Genomic DNA, 17,371 nt, shown 5'->3' with positions numbered 1-17,371 from the left:
CCAGTGCTGCCCTTGCTTTGCTCTGTGCAGAAGAGGAGGATGTGCCCGTCATGCCACTCCGGTACAGCAAGGTACGGCCCAGCTCTGGGGGCCTGTACAGAGATCTGTTTCTCTGCACCTTTGGGTGCTGCGAGGTTTTGCGGATGTTCCCTGGGCCCTACAAGGTCTGTGGCGGTCCAGCTGTCTCCATCCTACCTATCACAGGCGCCTGGCAGTTGGGCAGGCTGGAGATGACTGTGGGTGCACAGATGTCACCAACACGTGCCCAATGACTCGCCTGTGCTGGTGGCTCTGTGGTATCTGCCCCAATGCCATGCTGAGATTGTCCCAGTGCTTGTCCCAGTGCCAGAGGAACGGGGTGATGAGGAGGCAGCAGGTCTGTGCAGGGTTGGACCAGCAAAAGGCAGGAAGGGTGGCCCCAGGGGGCTGCATCTCGGCTACATCCTCAGGGACCCCTTGAGCACAAAGGCACCCAGATGGGAGGGCAGATACAGTCCCAGCTTCAGCCTTGCTGAGGAGCAAAGCTTCCAGATTGTCTGACAGGCTGATACTTCAGGAAAGAACCCTCTTTGTTTACTCTTGTCCCTGCTGAGGGCAAGTCTATGTGTCCACCCTGTTAAGTACTGCACTGCTGGTCATCTCAGGAAGAATTCTCAGAAGACAGATGGTGGGAGGAAAGGGCAGTGCTGGGGCTTCTTTGTCCGCGGTGGGGGTCTCTCTAGGGTCCTAGGGTCAAGTTCTTTCATCCCACATAGGACAGAGAGCAATTCCTCAGTCCATTCTCAGGCCTGCCATGGAGTCCAGTCCAAGTCTGCAGAAGCTGTTGGCACCCTGACATCTGCTCATGAGACATGGATGCTGGTGGCCCTTGTCTCCAGGACAAGATTGCTTTGCTGCTGGCCAAGCCCAGCACTTTGCTCTGGTGCTTGAGCCCTCTGATCTCCCAGGTCTCAGGTAAAAGGTGGCACTGACGGAGTCCCCCATGTGCCACCAGTGAAGATGTTTTCAGGATGAAATTCTAGCACCCCCTTGCACACATGTTCCTAAAAACACACAGGCATGCACAGACATGCACCTCTCCAGCACGGCGACTGGCAGTGCTGGCGCCGCACATCCCAGGGACGGCTCGGTCACTGCAATGAGCTGGGCTGGAGGTGGCGCAGGGCAACCTTGAAGCAGTGAGAAGCCAGTGGGGCAGCCTGGGGGAGAAGATGTTTGGTGTGCGGGGTCCATGGTGGCTGTCGGGGACACGGCGGGAGCTGCTGCAGCGCAGCGGGGTGGGGGCAGAAGAGGAAGGAAGTGTTCAGTGTCTCTGCGCAGGGCCCAGGCAATAACAAACAGGAAGAGTGGCTGCGGCAACGGGCATCATCAGGAAGGATGTGCAGTGCCCCAAGGGCAGACCCGTCCTACCTGCGCCAGACCCTCCAGGGACCTTCATCCCCAAATACACCCCCTTCCCTGCTCTGCTGTGTCCTCCCTTGAGGTGCCCAGGGATGGTCCCGGGTGCAGAGGGCTGGCGGGTGGCACCCACAGGGACATGGGTTAGGGGGACGGTGGGGTGGCACGAGGACCACACTGTGCACTGTCAGGCATGGAGGGTGGGAGCCCCACGGCAGGATGGGGAACGGCTGGGACGCAGCCCAGGCAAGGGGACATGGACAGGGCGGCAGGGACTGGAGGACTCATCCTGGCTCCCTGTGGGGCAGGTGGGGTCTGATGTCCCCAGAGCAGCACCACTGCACCACCTGAACCACCCCACCTCAGCCCTGCAGCCAAGTCTCGCCTGTCCCTCCATGCCCCGCGGGCTGGCACTGGCACCGGCCATGGCTGGTCACCGAAGGCATCGAGCACACGCCTCCGGCCTTGCCGGAGGTGCCTGTGGAGGCACCCCAGGATTTTGGAGGAGGCAGGGCTGTGCCCGCAGGCGCAGGACGGCGGTTCACTGGCGGGGAGTGGGGCCGGGGCTGCCTGCGGCCCAGTGGAGCTGAGCTGCGGCGATGTGGCCGGTATGTGTGTGGGCGGCAGGCAGGGTGGGGGAGAAGGAGGGAGAGGAAGCGGCAGAGGCAGCAGCTCCTTTGATAAGCAGCTTCCTGAACACTTTCAAACCGTGGTGTTACACCGACAGGCGTGGTGCCTGTGGGCCTGCGCCGGGAACCAACGGAGCCCACGCCGCAGGGCAGCAGGTAGGCAGCCCCCCAACCCACCTGTGCCCACCCGACCCCCACCAGACTGTATGGGCCCCGGTGCCCACAGGCGGTGGGCATATGCTCACTGCCAGGCAGCCCCAGAGAGGGCTGGGATGCTGGGCAGGGTGATGGGGACACTCTCCCTGCAAGTGTTGGCTCTTCCCAGGGCCCTCCTGCTTGCCAGGGGCTTGGCTGGGGCATCTCCCAGGTGTTTCCTGACCGGGGTGTGAGGGACGTCTACTGGGGTTGGAGCCTGGTGCTGTCTCTAGCCAGGGTCTCCCCTGGTCCTGTGGCTCCTGGGTAGCAGCAGCCCTTGCCCTGCCTGGCCAGGGGACACCCCAGCAGCACAGATCCCTCAGGGCACCCTGCGTGGGGCACGGGGACGGTGCGCATGCCAGCAGTGGCATTGCCACCCCAAGAAATGCCGCCGGGCAGCAGGGAGTCATGGGGAACGACTCCTGCCCCAGCTGCATTTCCAGTCGGCACGGCCACAATGTGGATGGACCCAGTTCTCTGCAGGACCTGCCTGAGCTGATGCGGTACCTGAGATCCAACTCTTTGCCCACTGAGAGCTCCGACTCCACAGCATCCGCTGTCCCTTTGGGTCTGCCTCCTCCTCATGGAGGGAGCTGGGGACGAGAAGGAGCCTCATGATCCCAGGGTGCTGTGTACACCATGAGGAGCTCTGCCCAGAGCAGAGCATCACCCACATCTCCCCATCCCTGCCAGGGTGCTGCGAGGTTTTGCGGATGTTGCCTGGGCCCTACAAGGTCCTGGGGATGGTGGCGGTGGCACGCTCCTCCAGCTGTGCTACCCCGTCGCCTCTTGCTCAGCCACCCAGATAAAGCAGTTTCCTCTTGATGGTTACTGAGACCTGGGGGATGGAGGAGGCTGCCCCAGGGTCATCCCTCCCTCACCAGAGCCACAAGGTCATTGAGGGTGCATGGCCCCATGCCTCCCAAGAGCAGGAGCTGGCCGGGCTCCTTGAGGTGCCCACGGCCCATTTCACCTGCCCGAAACTGCTGTGCTCATGTGGGTTCCAGCTCTCCCTCCTCCCCACCATGTTCCCTGGCTGAAGCAGGCATGCTGGGAAAGGGCTGGAAACACATGGCAGCATGGGCTTCCCATGGAGGTGGAGAGCATCTTGGACTCCCCTAAAACCAGACCGTGCTCTGGCAGCACAGGGTGTGGGCGTCCTCCGCTCCGTGCAAGCAGATGGCTGTTGGTGCCATGCCCAGTGTCACCAGTGGGTGCCTGTGTGGGCTGCGGTGCTGTGGGCATGCCGGAGGGTCAACGTGCTGGGAGTCCTCCCTGTGCCACCTGCCTGCATGCAGGGCCTGGGGGTCCCCGGTTCCAGGGCAGCTGAGGACCCAAAACCTGTCCCTTGCTTGGGGACCCTATGTCAGGGGGTCCACCCAGCCTCATGGTACCTCTCAGATCTGCCTTGTCTTTTCCAGCTGCTTCTCCTCCAATGGCTCCTTGATTCCCCAGGAGCTGAGGCCACCCCGTGTCCACTCCCCGTGCTTCAGGACGAGGGCTCCGTGGCTGCCGCAGCATGGTACAAGCCTGCTTGGTGTGCTCCAGAGTTCATAACGGCAGCCTGACAGCCCAGGCAGCCAGGGCAGACATGGACAAGACGGACAAGCCCAGTCCCTCTGCCAAGAAGCACGTGCGTCTTCAGGAGAGGTGAGCGTGGCTGGATGGTGCCTGCAGCCCCAACCCTCTGCTGCCCATCTCAGCCCAGACAGCAGGTACCCAAGGCACTGCTCATCCCCAGGCCTTGGGGTCCCCCAGCCCAGCCCTGCCAGCCCCCTGCCTGCCAGCTTTTGCAAATGCCAGGTCGGAGCGTGGAGGCAGCCCTGACCCACCCCCAGCCCAGCCTGGGCCAAACCTAGACACAGTCCTTTGGGGGCTTTCCAGCAAACAACCCAAATGACCAGTTAGTTCCTTGTTCCTCAACCCACCCAGTCTTCTGATGTCTCTACCTGCCCCCCTTTTTCATCCTACGTTATTCCCTGCCTGGCTTTTGCACGGCGTGGGGTGGCTTTAACTGACAGTGTGGCGGGACGGGCTGCCCTCCTGTCCCGAGATGGCAGAGGGTCAGGCAGTAACCCCTTTGCCTTGCAGGAGGGGTTCCAACGTGTCGTTGATGCTGGACATGAGCTCGCTGGGGAGCGTGGAGCCCATCCAGCCCGTCTGTACGCCTCGTGACATCACGCTGAAATTCCTGAGGACGTCCAGCCACGTGCTGAGGAGAGAGGAGCTCCAGCAATGCGCCCAGAGCCTGACACAGCTCCAGGAGGAGTTTTCGGTGTGACGCTCCCCTTCCTTCTCCCTCCTCACGCGAGGGATGGCAGGGACTGGCAGTGGGGGGGACTGGCAGGGGTGGACATCTCCAAGGGAGGCTCCGAGCGCAGCTGAGCCCAACAGCACCAGTGGCGGGGAAGGTGATGTGGGCAAACAGGGGTGAGGGGTGCCCTGGGTATCTCCTGGCTGCCCGCTCCCTGGCGCACACAAGTCCCCCTTGTGTCCCTGGAAAGCCTGTCCCTGCTCTCCTGTGTCAAGCTCTTCTCACATGGTAGCCTCTCTGGAAGATGTCCCACAACGTCTAGGGTAAGGACAGGGCTCATGCCAGGAACTGACATCTCTGGTGGTGCTGCTAGGTCCCTGGGTCAACTTCTTAGTGCCTGATGAGCCTCTGCCACGATGAGGGGACACAAGCAGCAACAATGAAGTTTTCCTTACAGTTGTTCTCTCCTCCTGCAGAAAATCCCACCCAACTTCGTCAGTCCGGAGGAGCTGGAGATCCCTGGACATGCCTCCAAGGACAGATACAAAACCATCCTCCCCAGTATGTGCCACTGCATCCCTTTGCCTCACATTTGCTCAGGTGCCACGTGCAAGGAAAAGAGGGGTGTGTGCGTGGGGGGGTATTTGGGGGGGTGTTTGTGCGTGGGTGGAGAAGGGTGACTCAGGGCAGCCCTGCCACTGGGGTGGGCACTGCTGGGTGCTCTTGGTGTTCCTGCTGTGCTTGTTCCTGCTCACCATGTTGCAGGAGCTGGCTGCTGTCTTGCAGGGGGCGTACACCATGCTACGGGGTGTTATGGGAAGCTTCTCCTTGGGGTGTACTCCCAGGGTGTGCAGCGCATGACAGCCCAGCCTGGGTTGCTCCTTGCCGCCACGGGGGCCTTACGTGTCCTGGGGCATGTCACTGGGGGTATAAAGGCTGAGAACATTTGGGATCTGGTCAGGCACTGTGGGAAGGTCCTGGGGAGCCGTTGCCTGGCAGGTGAGTTCCCCCCCATGCTCACCACAGTACAGGCAGGTTTGGGCACGGCTGGCTGTATCCCGCCATAGTAGTGAGGGTGAAGTGGGGCAAGAGGGGGACTGAGGGAGGGCGCAGACAGCCCTGAGCGTGGCATGAAGCTTGGAGGACTCAGTCTCTGGCCGCTGGAGCTGAGGCGGGGAGGGTGGGCAGGGTCAGGCTCTCAAAGTCTGTCCCTGGGGTAATGCCTGACATGTCTTTCAGATCCTGAGAGCCGGGTCTGTCTCAGGAGGGCAGGGAACCAGGAGGAAGACAGCTACATAAATGCCAACTACATCACGGTGAGTCCTGCCTGGTCGGAGAGCGGGTGGTCTCCCCGGTCCCGCAGCCCACAGCGCACAGGGCATCGGGCTGCAAACTCCTTGGTGGTGCAGGTGCCATGCTGGGACCCGCGTGCTGGGGCAGTGGCTGTCACCCACTGTCCTGTGCCTGCCCTGGGGTAGCAGTCTGAACTTGCCACCCCTTTCTGAGCCAGAGAGATATGGCTCCATCCGCGCAGGGCAGAGACACCATCCTTTTGGTGGGAAAGTCTCATGAGGTGTCTGCTCTTGGCTCCTGCTGCTTAAGCACCCATGTGGGCTCCCTCACAGTGGTTTCTCCATCTCTTCCTCATGCTAGTCTGTTGTCTGGCAAGGCCACAGGAAGCAAGCCCTCTCAACAGAGCATTGCAGACCAGTGCTGTTCAACCCAGCCCAGGAATTTCCTCTCTGCTGAGGGGGTTTGTTGCAATTTCCCAAGAAGAAAGCTAACAAAGGGGAGGGCATGGCTTATCTTTGACTCCTGATGGGGTCCCTCTCCATAGACTGAGAAATCCCCAGACCCAAGGGTGTTACTTCAGGCAGCCTGATTTACGGTAATCATTCTCTGTAAATGACCCCTTCCAGGCTGCAGTCATACTGGTGCTGAACCATACGTCACCCTAAATCAGGCTCTTGGATCAGTCAGGTACCAGCTTTGCTGGGTTGGTAGGCTTCTTTCTGACCAATTCATCTCGTTTCAGCATCCTTCCCCTTGGGACAGGCCACAGGTGCTGGGAAGCAGAGGTGGGTCTGCAGTCTGCAGCCACCCTGGGTGCGTGGCAGCGAGGAGAGAGTGTGGGAACGGGGGACTCGGAAAAGTAGCCACAGGAGTGCCCTCTGGTAGGATGGACAGACCCCTGGAAGGTGGTCTGAGGGTGCAGTTTGGAGCTGGAGGTCATTAGTAGCATTTCTTTTCTGATGGTGCTCATGTGTGTGATCCGAAGAGACCGCAGCAGTGTGAGCCACCAGCGTCCCACGGTGAGGGTCGGAGTCTGACTTTGGACACAGGAGCACTGTGCCTAAAACTGTTGGGAGGCTTGCTGGTCCAAATGAGGGTTTGAACATGGGCAGCAGAGGACTACTTTTAGAGTAGTCTTCCTGAAGCAGCCTGGCAGCGTGCAGCTTCTCATCGGGTGACGCCATCACCTTGTCCACATGCATCAGGGTGTGTGTGAGCACGTGGCATCCTCTCTGTCTCCCACGAGTGCTAACAAAAATGCACAAAGACTCCCGTCCCTCTCTCACACACATGTGCACATACCTGAGCACGCATGTGCCCACATGTCCCTCTGTGGAGCTGGTGTTTCCTGACCCCGTCCTTCCACTTACCTCTCCAAGGGTGTCACAGTGCAGGACTTTGTGGGCATATCAGCAAAGTAGCCTCCCAGCCTGCTTCTGGCATGCTTGGAAGGCACAGCCAGTCTGGAAGAGCTCTGCAGGTATTTGATCACATCAACCCCCACCTGGGACTGAGTGTTTTTCCTGCTGACCGTATCCCATGAAATGCTTTTGAGCACAAGGAGCAGGTGGGGGGAAATTCCCACTATTGACACCTCCAGGTCTTACTGCAAGTCTCCTTCTGAATGGAAAACCATGTTTCCTAGGAAAAAAAAATAATCTTGTGGCATGAGAAAAGAGCTATACAAAACTTTCCTGAAAATGTTCCTGCTTCTTGGCTGGGCCACTGCAATTTTTTGTGGGATGAAGCTGTTAACAGGATTGCTGGAAAGACCTGGATTAAATCACAGGGGTTTGGGTGCATTTTTAACTGAGATCTTTTTTGACAAAGCCATGAAGCTCTGCCTAGAGTGCTGTGTACTCTCTTTGCCAAAAGCTGTGGGCACTGTGGGTGCCTCCCCCAGCGCCCCCAGGGCATCCTCAGCCAGGTCTCCGACTCCTTGCTGTATTGCCAAATCGCATCTCCAGCTGGGAGCTGGAGTAACGCGTTACTGACGCTGGGAGAAGGCTTTCCCACCGTCCCGCCTGTCCCTGCCCTCCAGCTCCTGCCAGCTGCTGCCGCACGCTCTCCCCTCTGCTGGGCCAGCAGCACTGCCCGTGAGGCCATGGTGGGAAGCAGGAGCTGAGCAGGACTCAGAACACCTCCAAGCTTTTCTGTTTCTTTGGTAATTTTATACTGGGGGAGGAAGCGCCCGTGGAGGCAGAGGATGCTTGGAGCTGTGAAACAGAGCCTGGGGCAGAGGCAGGGCAGGGGCCTGTGCCAACCACCCCTCCAGATGTCCCCAGACCCAGCCTTCCCACTGTTGGGCACTGCCATGTCCCCTCCTGAGCCCTGCAGGGAGGCAGGACTGGTGGGACCCAGCTGGGACCATCCCAGCTCCCAGACAGAGCAGGGCTTGGTGACTTCTGCTTGTCCTTGGGGAAATGCCTCCAGTGAGAAGCACTTTCGGTGCTTGAGCTGTGGCTCACCAAGGCATCCATCACGCTGGCTATTGTCACGTCAATAACCTGGGGGTGCTTGCAAGGAGGTTGGGTGCACATGGCTTGCTCCATGGGCTTGGTCCTGGCTTGTGGGAGCGGGAGGATGGAGAGGATGTCTGGTAGTTCCTGATCAGGTCTATAAAAGCATTTAGAGGACAGGTTTAGTAGGACATAGTTGAACAGGTTTCCTGGAGAGCTGGTTGATGCCCCATCCCTGGAAACATTCCAGGTCAGGTTGGACGGGGCTCTGAGCAACCTGATCGAGTTGAAGATGTCCCTGCTTATTGCAGGGGGGTTGGACTAGGTGACCTTTTAAGGTCCCTTCCAACCTGAAGTATTCTATGATTCTATCATTCTAAATAGCCTATGTGGCTCAGCCTCTCACCTGTAGAGGAAAAGAAGTACCACAAGAGCTGGGGTGGCCTGGAGACAGGCTCCCCTCACACATCAGGGTCTCCCCCCTAGCGCCACAGCTGACCATGTGCTTGGCAGGGCTACGCGGGGCGGCCCCGGGAGTACATTGCCACCCAGGGACCCATGCTGAACACCGTGACCGACTTCTGGGAGATGGTGTGGCAGGAGGAGGCGCCCCTCATCGTCATGATAACCAAGCTCCAGGAGCGCAAAGAGGTACCGCTGTCCGTCCCCAGGCCCAGCACACCCAGCAAAGGGTGTGTGGGGGGTAATAACAACAGCAAAGGGTTGTGTGAGACCAAATGTGGGGTCTGAGCACCTGCTTGCTTTTTCTGCTTTGATCTCAGAGGGGACCCCTGACTGATCACTCTTGGAGGAGGAGAGCCCCGGGGCTGCAGCCTTGGCCCCATCCAGCAAAGCCTCCCCTCCTCACATGGCCTCTCGTGCCCTGGGCATGCTTTGGCAGCTGGATAATAGGATGAAGAGATTAGGGCAGCTCCTGGGAGAGAGAGCAGAGGCAGCAGTCGGCAGCGTCCCTCTGATGCCAAGCAGCTCTCCTCCTGGGCTGGGAGCTCTCAGCCAGCGGATCCAGGCTGGGACAGGAGCTGGCAGCGCTGTGCCCTGCGTGGTGGCTGCTCTGTGCCTCGCCTGGGATCCCTGGCTCCGCATCCAAGGAGCACCGGGCTGGGGGAAACCACACTCTCCTTCATGGCCGTGTCCTTCCTCCCTTCTCTCCCCAGCTGTCACAGCATCCCTGTGCCCTCCACCAGCCAGGCTGGGTCCTCCTGGATCTGGCAGGACATGGACTGGCGCAGGCACAGCTCCTGTGGGGCTGGGGATCGCTGTGCACCCCGGGGTGTGAAAGCCATATGGGAAAGGGTGCAGGGGGAGCAGACGTGGGGAGAGGGACCTATCCCATCCTTAGCCTGTGTTGTGTGTCACTCCGCATCCACCTTCCCCACTCCCCCACCCCTCCCTAGGTGATGCCCCTTCCCAAGAGCACTGAGCAAAGCATAGCTCAAACATTCAGTGGGTGTCTTCAGCATCTGCACAGCCACAAACCCTGCCTTGTTCTTTCAGAAATGTGTCCACTACTGGCCCGAGAAGGAGGGCACCTACGGTCCCTTCACCATCCGGGTGCAGGGCATGAGCGAGTGTGTGGAGTACGTCGTCCGGGATCTCTCCATCCAGGTGGGTTCGAGCTCCACCCTGGGGTCAAAGGGTGAGCCCAGCAGGGCCCAGCAGTACCCTTGACACCCCTGGGCTCTCTAGTGAGACCACAACGCTGTGTGACAGGACAGCAGAGGGCTCATGACTAGGACAGCTGGGTCTTATGAGCCCCCTGCCAGAGGAGGGGTCTGTAGAGCTCCTGCCTGCCCGAGGAGGCTGAGAGGGAGCAAGACCCAGCCCTGGAGGGGACAGAGAGGGGGTCAGCTGGGGACAGCTTCTTTATTAGCCCTTTGCTATTTGCACTGTGCCATTGGAGTCTACCCCATGGGCTCTCCATAGTCACCCTGGGCTAACACTACCCAAAAGGATCTTGCTGGCTTTGCCCGGACTGTCACGACAGTATTGGAACACCCCGTATCTGTTCCCACCTTCTGGGATGGGACAATTCCCAGTGTCCCTGGCCCAGGGACCTCTCCTGGGTGTCTGACAGAGGCTCAAAGAGTAGTTTGGGAGGAGAGCAGATGACACAGCCACAGGCTGCCCAGCCTCTGCTTGAGCTGGACTCCATGCCTTCATTTGTCCCAGCCCAGCAAGTCTGTGCTCCCACATCCTGATTTTTCTTTCTTCTGTGCTGGAAAAGCTTGAAGGTGAATGCCGCCAGGTCAAACACATCCTCTTCCCTTCCTGGCCGGACCAGCAGACGCCCGAGTCATCCAAACCCCTGCTGCACTTGGTCTCCAAGGTGGAAGAGACTCTGCAGGCTGCAGCCAGCCCAGGGCCCATCGTTGTACACTGCAGGTAAGAGCTTTCCCCTCACCCGAGCCCCTGCGTGCCCCTCACCTTGGGGTCAGCCTGCAAATGCCAGAGGGGAAAATCCCACGTGTGAATGCTCATGAGCTGGTCCCACTGTGGCGCAGAAAGCCCAGGGCACAGCACCCCCATAGCAGAGTTATTCAACCAGCAACTCCTGTCCTGGCATCAGGATGGTGGCATTAGCATGGTGCATACTAGCCCGTAAAGAAATCTGGTTTGCAGCTTGGTCTGCGGACATCAATGTGGGAGCGGGAGAGCTCTGCAGGGTTGGGACCTGGACACCAGACCCACGGCAGATCCATGGCTCAGGCTCCTGCTTCCCCTGCCGCTGAGCGTGGCCTGCAGCTCAGCTGTGAAGCTGTTTTTCAGGGCAGCCTTCCTGGAGGAGGTGGCCTCTGTGTATTTTCTCTCACTGCTAAGTGAATTTGGGGACAGTGGAGCAGGGCACCTGGTTGTCCTTACGCAACATATTCGGCGTGCGATGCCGCAGGCTGGCCCGCCCCAGGGCAAACCGCTGGGTGCCTGGGGCTAGAGCGCAGCTGGGAGGGGGGTGCAGAGACCCCTGCACCGTGCAGGGATGGGGGACGCAGACTGGGCTGGTGCTTCCAGAACCTCCTCAGCTGGGCTGTACAAACATGGCAAGACCCCCTTGCCATGGCAGAATGATGCCAGCCCACATCTTTTGGTGCCTGGCTGAGAAAGTTGGTCTGGCAGCTGGGATCAGGACCCCACCATCCCCCTAGGAAGAAATGGCAGCAAACCAATCTGGGAGCATGTCCAGCTCAGACAGATTAAGGTCCATGTCGTTGGTGCTCAGCACAGCCGTGTCTGTCCCGCAGCGCAGGCATTGGCCGGACAGGCTGCTTTATTGCTACCAGGATGGGGTGCCAGCAGCTGAAGGACAAGGGGGAGGTGGATATCCTGGGAATCGTGTGCCGTCTCCGCATAGACAGGTGGGTGCTCAGAGCAGGCAGCTCCTTGGAGGGTCCTGCTGGCTGCCAAGCCTGGGAGGAGGGATGCGGGAGGGACGTGGGGATGGGCATTGTGAGGGGGCATGGGGACCATTTTTGATGGAAACCAAAAGGGTTGCTGAAAGATGCAGATGTGGTGACAGCAAATGATTGTCCAGTGCCAGGCTGGTTTTGCTGTCGGCGTATTGTATCTTTGGGGACCTGAGGACGTGAGGGAGAGGAAGGCGGCTCTGAACCCGGCAGCCAGTCTGCACCTTCCAGCTCAGCCACTAAATTCAGAAACACTCAATTTTGCCATTTTTCGCAAAGTACCAGTAAAAATTAGAGCCAAATCAGTTGTTAATCTGCATTTTGAACAGCCCAGCTTTGCCTCTGAGCCCAAATACTCTTTGGGCAGCTCTGGCGCCTGTTTCAGATGCACCTGGACGTGGCAGGTGAAGCAGGAATATTTGTGCCCCGGGAGGCGGGGATGGGGCTGCGGGCTTTGGCAAGGCATCAGCAGGACCTGCCTTTCCCTTGCAGAGGCGGCATGATCCAGACGAGTGAGCAGTACCAGTTCCTCCATCACACACTAGCTCTCTATGCTTCGCAGCTGCCGGAGGTGGGCGGCCAGTAGCGCAGGGCTCCCACCGGGCTGCCGGCTCCCCGCTCCGACCTCTCTTGCGCCAGCCGTGGGAACATCTCCACCAAAACCCCTGCTGCTGCCACCGGGCCACAGAGCAGCAGCACAAGCATCCCTGGATGAGTACAGCCAAGCTAATCCATGGGGATTGTGGCCTTGTTGACCCTGGGGAGGAGCAGGGTTTGGTGGGTTCGCAGAAGGGATGCAGTGGGTGCTCAAGGTGGCCGTTGCTGATGGCTTGAGGCAGGTTTCACCCCTGGAAAGAAGCTTTGGCTTGCGAAACATGCAACATTTTATCCTCAACCAGAAGAGCAAGCTGTACGGAGGAACTGAAGCTGGGTGAGCCCTGGGAGCACGGTTTGCCTTATAGCTGCGCAGAAATGTTTACCCCATTAGATGTGGAGCTGGTACAATTACCCTGCAAATAAACCGAGCCCCTCTCCTGATTTTGTATCATCTGTGGGCAGAGGTTGCGCTGCGTGCAGGGCTGGGCTTGCTCCCGACACGCGCCGCAATGCTCTTCTTGCTAAAGATACACCTTGATGATTTAGTAGAATAGGTGCGGAGTTGATTGCCTTCGTTAGGTGGCTTGCTTTCCTCTCCACCTTTGGCCGACACCTTCTCAACAGTCTTAAAGTAGGGGAGATTCCTAAGTGTGGCTGCAGTTTTGCAAGCAATGTGGTCCCTTTTGTTACAGGAGGGTGGGGGTTTTTCATTCTTGGATTTTTGCTGAAATCAGAACTAGATAATATTTGGGTTTTGTTTTTTTTTCAATGATAAATTTGCGGGGAAATAAGGAAGAGGGAGAAACATTTTGGCCCAAACCATGGAGATGGAAATATTCTGTAAAATATTTTAAGGCCATTCAAAGCTGGCCTTCCGTTGATGAGAGTTGCACAGGCTGTTGGGCAGCGAGGACTGATAAGAGGCCGGGGGCTGCCTAGCCTGCGCCTGCCTGTGCCCACGAGCCTTGAGGTGGCCCACTTGGTGGGTGAGATTGAGGGAAAAAAGGGTCAATCCTCTTGTCAAGAGTGTCTGAGCTTGCCTTAGCTCCCGAAGCATCCCCAGATCAGGGCTGTGTGCGTGGACCTCCCTCCACTGCTCTGAAGTTCCCCAAAATGCACTTGAATGGCTGCCAATGGTTTTGCCCTAGCGCCTGTTCTTCAGGCCCTTGGCTCTCTTGGGAGGAGAAATGATGGAATAAAAAAAGAAGTTTCATCCTTAACTCTGCATTTCTCCTGACTTGTCATCAGCCCATCAGCCCAGGAGGGGGTTCCTCAGCCCTGTGTCGCCATCGCCCCAGTACCCTGTCCTCACTGCTCCTCTCCTTGCTCCTCTCCTGCCCCTCTCCATTTACTCTCTATAAAAGCAGTAAGTGAGCAAGTGAAGCAGCCTTGTCCAGGGATGGGTAGTGAGCCAGTCAGCTTCTTCTCCCTAATCTCACTGGGCATAAGTAGCAAACCCGGTGGCAGACCAGGTATGTGAGAAAATACCAAATATTACAGAAATTATCGTGCATTGCTGAGCCATGGTAGTCCTTATTAGTAGTTTTCAATGTGTTTGCAGACTCTGCAGGTAGAGTACTTGCCAGGGCATTTCCAATACCACAACAAAGCCACGTTGAAGCATCTGCAAGGAGAAAATCCTTTTGGCAGAATGCCTCAAAGAATGGATGGAAGAGTGGTAGACAGTGAGAGACCCTCTGCTAGCACAGCCCCCTCGCACAGCACCATGAACAAACTCACTCCCTTGTCCCACAGCAGGAAAACGCCCAGATTTGAAGTCATATCCTTCCACCTACAGCATCTGGATTGCCCCAGCAATCTCCCTGCACCGGCTGCCAGGTCAACCCTTCCTTGTGCCACAGCCTGCCCAGACAGGCACTGCTGCAGGGACCTTGGTCTCTGCGGGGCTCCTGCCTGGTGCCTGGGCTCTTGGAGATACCCCAGAACCTCCACGAGCCCCTTGAAGATCAAAGCATGGCTGAGGACTTTGCCTTCTCAGTTAATGTTGCTTTTGATGGTGTCTCTGAAGCCACCGATGGAAGTTTTGACCTTGTCTGAAACAGGCTTTTTTCAGCTGGCCCACGGCATCTTCCTTTCCAAGTCTTTCCTCCCCGCGTTGCCATCAGGCAGGGGAACTTGAAGAGCCTGCAAGCTGCTTCAAGGCATGGTCTTTCCCCACACTCCCTGGACAGCAAGACATGCACCATTTTTCTCATGCTTTTGGTTTATTATCAAGAGAAGAGTTGTTAGGGCAGACTTGCAGCAAGACCTGCATTGAGGGTCTCCCAAAGCACGCAGGAGCGGTGCTGGGATGGGCGGCTGGGCAGGGGGTGTTGCCACCCCCTCTCAGATTCCCCAGCGGGTGCTGGGAGTCTTGCAGTTCAGCTGCCTAACCTAGATTATGATCAGTTCAGCAGTTTTCCTGTCTTTCAATTTCAATTTCTACCAGCTCTATCTGTTCACGACACTTATCAGACCATTACCACTGCACTATCTGAGCATCTCTCCATCCTCCCTGTATTTATTTCCCAAGCACTCCTCGGGGCTATGCTGGGCTATTGCCTGCATTATTGCAAAACCCCACCCCGGGGCTCACCCGGTGTCAGGGGTGAAGCAGGGTGTTTGATCTGATCTGTCTGTGTCAGGCCTGTACCTATGTCCTGGGAAACTGCTTCACCCTGCCCGTAAAGGCCGTGGGGTGCCCAGCAGGCAAAGGAAAGGAATCACTCCAGGATCTCACGTCTCCCCATGCCCCGGGTGGAGATTAAGCCCCTGAGCTTGGCAAGGGGTTTCAGCAGGACGGAGATTGCTCCTCTACCTCCTTCCCCTCCCTTAAAACCCTGGCATGCTCCCAGCTGCCTTTTTCCTTCTCGTGGCATTTCTGTGCTTTGCTGGATGTGCAACCCAGACAACTGGGCGGGGAGCTGGTACTGGGGGCCCTGGGCTGCAGGCTGCTCCTAACCCAGTCCCCAGCAGGCCAGATCCTGCCCAGGGTTCAGAAAAAGTCCTTTCTCCATGTGACTGTAATTTTGGCTTGAGTTTCCCAGGCTGGTAATTTATTTCCTACCCTTGTGACAACTCACGAGGCTGGAGGTTGCCTAGGATGGGAGAAAAAAATACGGTGGCCACATGGTGCACATCGCCATAGTTGCACGCACAGGCACTGCTGGTGTCAAGGACACCCAAGGTGGTCCAAATTCACTGCAGCTGATGGAGAGTGCCAGTGGATTGCATGGCATCCCCATCGAACACAGCACACCACTGCAGGCTGCAGGAGGGCATCGCTTCAGCCACCTTCTTGGAAGAGCAGGGCATTGGGGTAGGATGTGCCAAAATCCAGAGGGTTGGGTATTCAATAACAGCTCTCCACTCAGGCAAGCAATGTAACCAGAGACAAGTCTCCAACAGCATCCTCATGGACTTCAAGTAATCAATGACCAAGCCAACCCCCAGAAAGGAGAAATTTCAAGGCATGCGTTGACATTGCAAAGGCAGCGCTGGGGTCCCAGGAGCTCACAGAGGCCCCGTGAGAGCACTGGCAGCAGGTGGGACCCCATAGAGGACGAGGTCCACCCAGCAGCACCTCACTCAGCACCAGAGGGACAAGCTGACCTGGTGGCTGGGAGCATCAGGGACACTGTGGGGCTCAGGAGTGACATCTGTTCATGCTGGTCTTTGGAAACTCAGTGGTTAAACCACGAGACAGGGGAACATGGAGAATAAGGCATCTGTTACCCCACAGTAACATGGAGCACAGCCCTGACAATTCTGTTTCTTTAAGGAACTTGGTTGAGCAACCACATCAAAACCTTCTGGGAATTTTAAGTATGCTCTTGTCTGGAGAGGTCCCGGAGTGGTAATAGCTCTTGCCCAAGATGCTCTGCCCAGTCCCACACTCCTGGCATGGAGACCACGGGGTGACTGGATGGGGGACAGCGCTGCAGAGGTGCAGCTGCGGGGACCAGATCCGTCTCGAGCATCTCTGCGCGTGCTGCCATGGCTCCTCTGCAGGGACCAGGGCTTGGAACCCCCTGGTTCAAACCAGCGGGAAACAGCCAGACACCTCCAGACGTGCCAGGGCTGGTGTGAGACCCTTCCCTCGCTGGGGATAAGGGGAAAGGGGATGGGCAGAGGGGGACCAGTGCGTGAAAAGAATCTTTTCTGCTCATTTGCTCATGTCTCTCCCGGCGTGGGGATGGACCCACCCAGCTCCCACCTCTGCTGTGAGGGGGGTGTTTTGTTTGAGCACTGGCTGGACAGTTTCTCTGGCAGGGACTGCAGCAACACACGCGCGCTCTCTGCGCACAACACGAGTGCCACAGGTGTTTTGGGTGGGAAGCCCCAGACCGGTGTAGGGACATTCCCTGGGCTGGAGTCTGTTAAAAAAACCAACATCTTCAGGCAGAAATTACACACAATGGGAGGACGCTGAACTTTTCACTGGTACGAGGAGGAGCTACAATGAAGTAATTACAGAAAGCAACGATATCGCTGCTTCCTTAGGCCTCCCTTCGAGAGCACGGGGATCTCTAGCCGGCTGCAGCATCTCTGAAAACAAAATGGTTTCTGCCTCCGAAAACAAAGGCAGCTTCCCAGTGACTTAAGGCATGTGATGGAAACTCTTCCCCACCATTAATTGCCATGGCTCTGCGACACCTACTGTGGGGTACATCCAACCCCAGCTCAGTTTCTCTATTTTCTGCGCATACGCTTTTGTCTCAGGCAGCCCCAGCAGTGAATTCAGCATCTTCCTCTCTAACGGGAGCCTGAGCAACCTCCTCTGCGCGTGGGCTCTTCCCAACAACCGCTGGAACTTTGGGACCGTCTCAACTCCAGCCTGGATGTAACCCAGCCTTGGTGGCATTGCAGAGCTGGCCAGGGCTGCCCTGGGCGCTCAGCATCAACGTGGGAGGGCAAAGCAGAGCAAAGGCACAGACAGCACAAGTACTGGAGCACAGGAGCAGCTTCACACCCCCTTGCAACCCAGCAGAGCTTAGCTGGGGGAAAATGATGGGGTTATGAGGCTGCTGACCTCTAAAGGCTGATGTCGCGGCAGGTTGTGTAAACATCTTATAGAAACATCCCTGGAGAAAGTCGTGCCTTTGGATTGTGTCTCATTCTGCAAGT

At 57.7% G+C, this 17,371-nt stretch overlaps 1 protein-coding gene across 4 annotated transcripts; it reads left to right on the top strand.

Moving 5' to 3' along the window:
- The first annotated feature begins 2,090 nt into the window (after window positions 1-2,090).
- Window positions 2,091-17,307, top strand: PTPN7 (protein tyrosine phosphatase non-receptor type 7). Of its 4 annotated transcripts, none has more exons than XM_054181531.1 (10): window positions 2,091-2,183; window positions 3,644-3,872; window positions 4,314-4,497; window positions 4,953-5,037; window positions 5,716-5,792; window positions 8,742-8,879; window positions 9,744-9,854; window positions 10,474-10,631; window positions 11,525-11,599; window positions 12,140-17,307. In XM_054181531.1, the coding sequence occupies exons 2-10, from the start codon at window positions 3,742-3,744 to the stop codon at window positions 12,231-12,233; spliced, it is 1,053 nt and encodes a 350-aa protein (XP_054037506.1). In that variant the 5' UTR covers window positions 2,091-2,183; window positions 3,644-3,741; the 3' UTR covers window positions 12,234-17,307. The 4 variants fall into 4 exon arrangements, with proteins under 4 accessions (XP_054037506.1, XP_054037507.1, XP_054037504.1 ...); XM_054181532.1 differs by having other exon boundaries at window positions 11,491-11,599; XM_054181529.1 differs by having other exon boundaries at window positions 11,486-11,599.
- The last annotated feature ends 64 nt before the right edge of the window (window positions 17,308-17,371 follow it).

Source organism: Rissa tridactyla, chromosome 21 (assembly GCF_028500815.1).
Source record: "Rissa tridactyla isolate bRisTri1 chromosome 21, bRisTri1.patW.cur.20221130, whole genome shotgun sequence".
Taxonomy (NCBI): Eukaryota; Metazoa; Chordata; class Aves; order Charadriiformes; family Laridae; genus Rissa; species Rissa tridactyla.
This window is presented reverse-complemented; position numbering and strand designations above follow the sequence as displayed.

Excerpts from the sequence above, each read along its gene's own strand:
- PTPN7 (XM_054181529.1), top strand. The coding sequence starts at position 3,742 with ATGGTACAAGCCTGCTTGGTGTGCTCCAGAGTTCATAACGGCAGCCTG. Across the intron at positions 3,873-4,313 it reads CACGTGCGTCTTCAGGAGAG|GAGGGGTTCCAACGTGTCGT; the intron begins GTGAGCGTGGCT and ends TTTGCCTTGCAG. Across the intron at positions 5,793-8,741 it reads TAAATGCCAACTACATCACG|GGCTACGCGGGGCGGCCCCG; the intron begins GTGAGTCCTGCC and ends TGTGCTTGGCAG.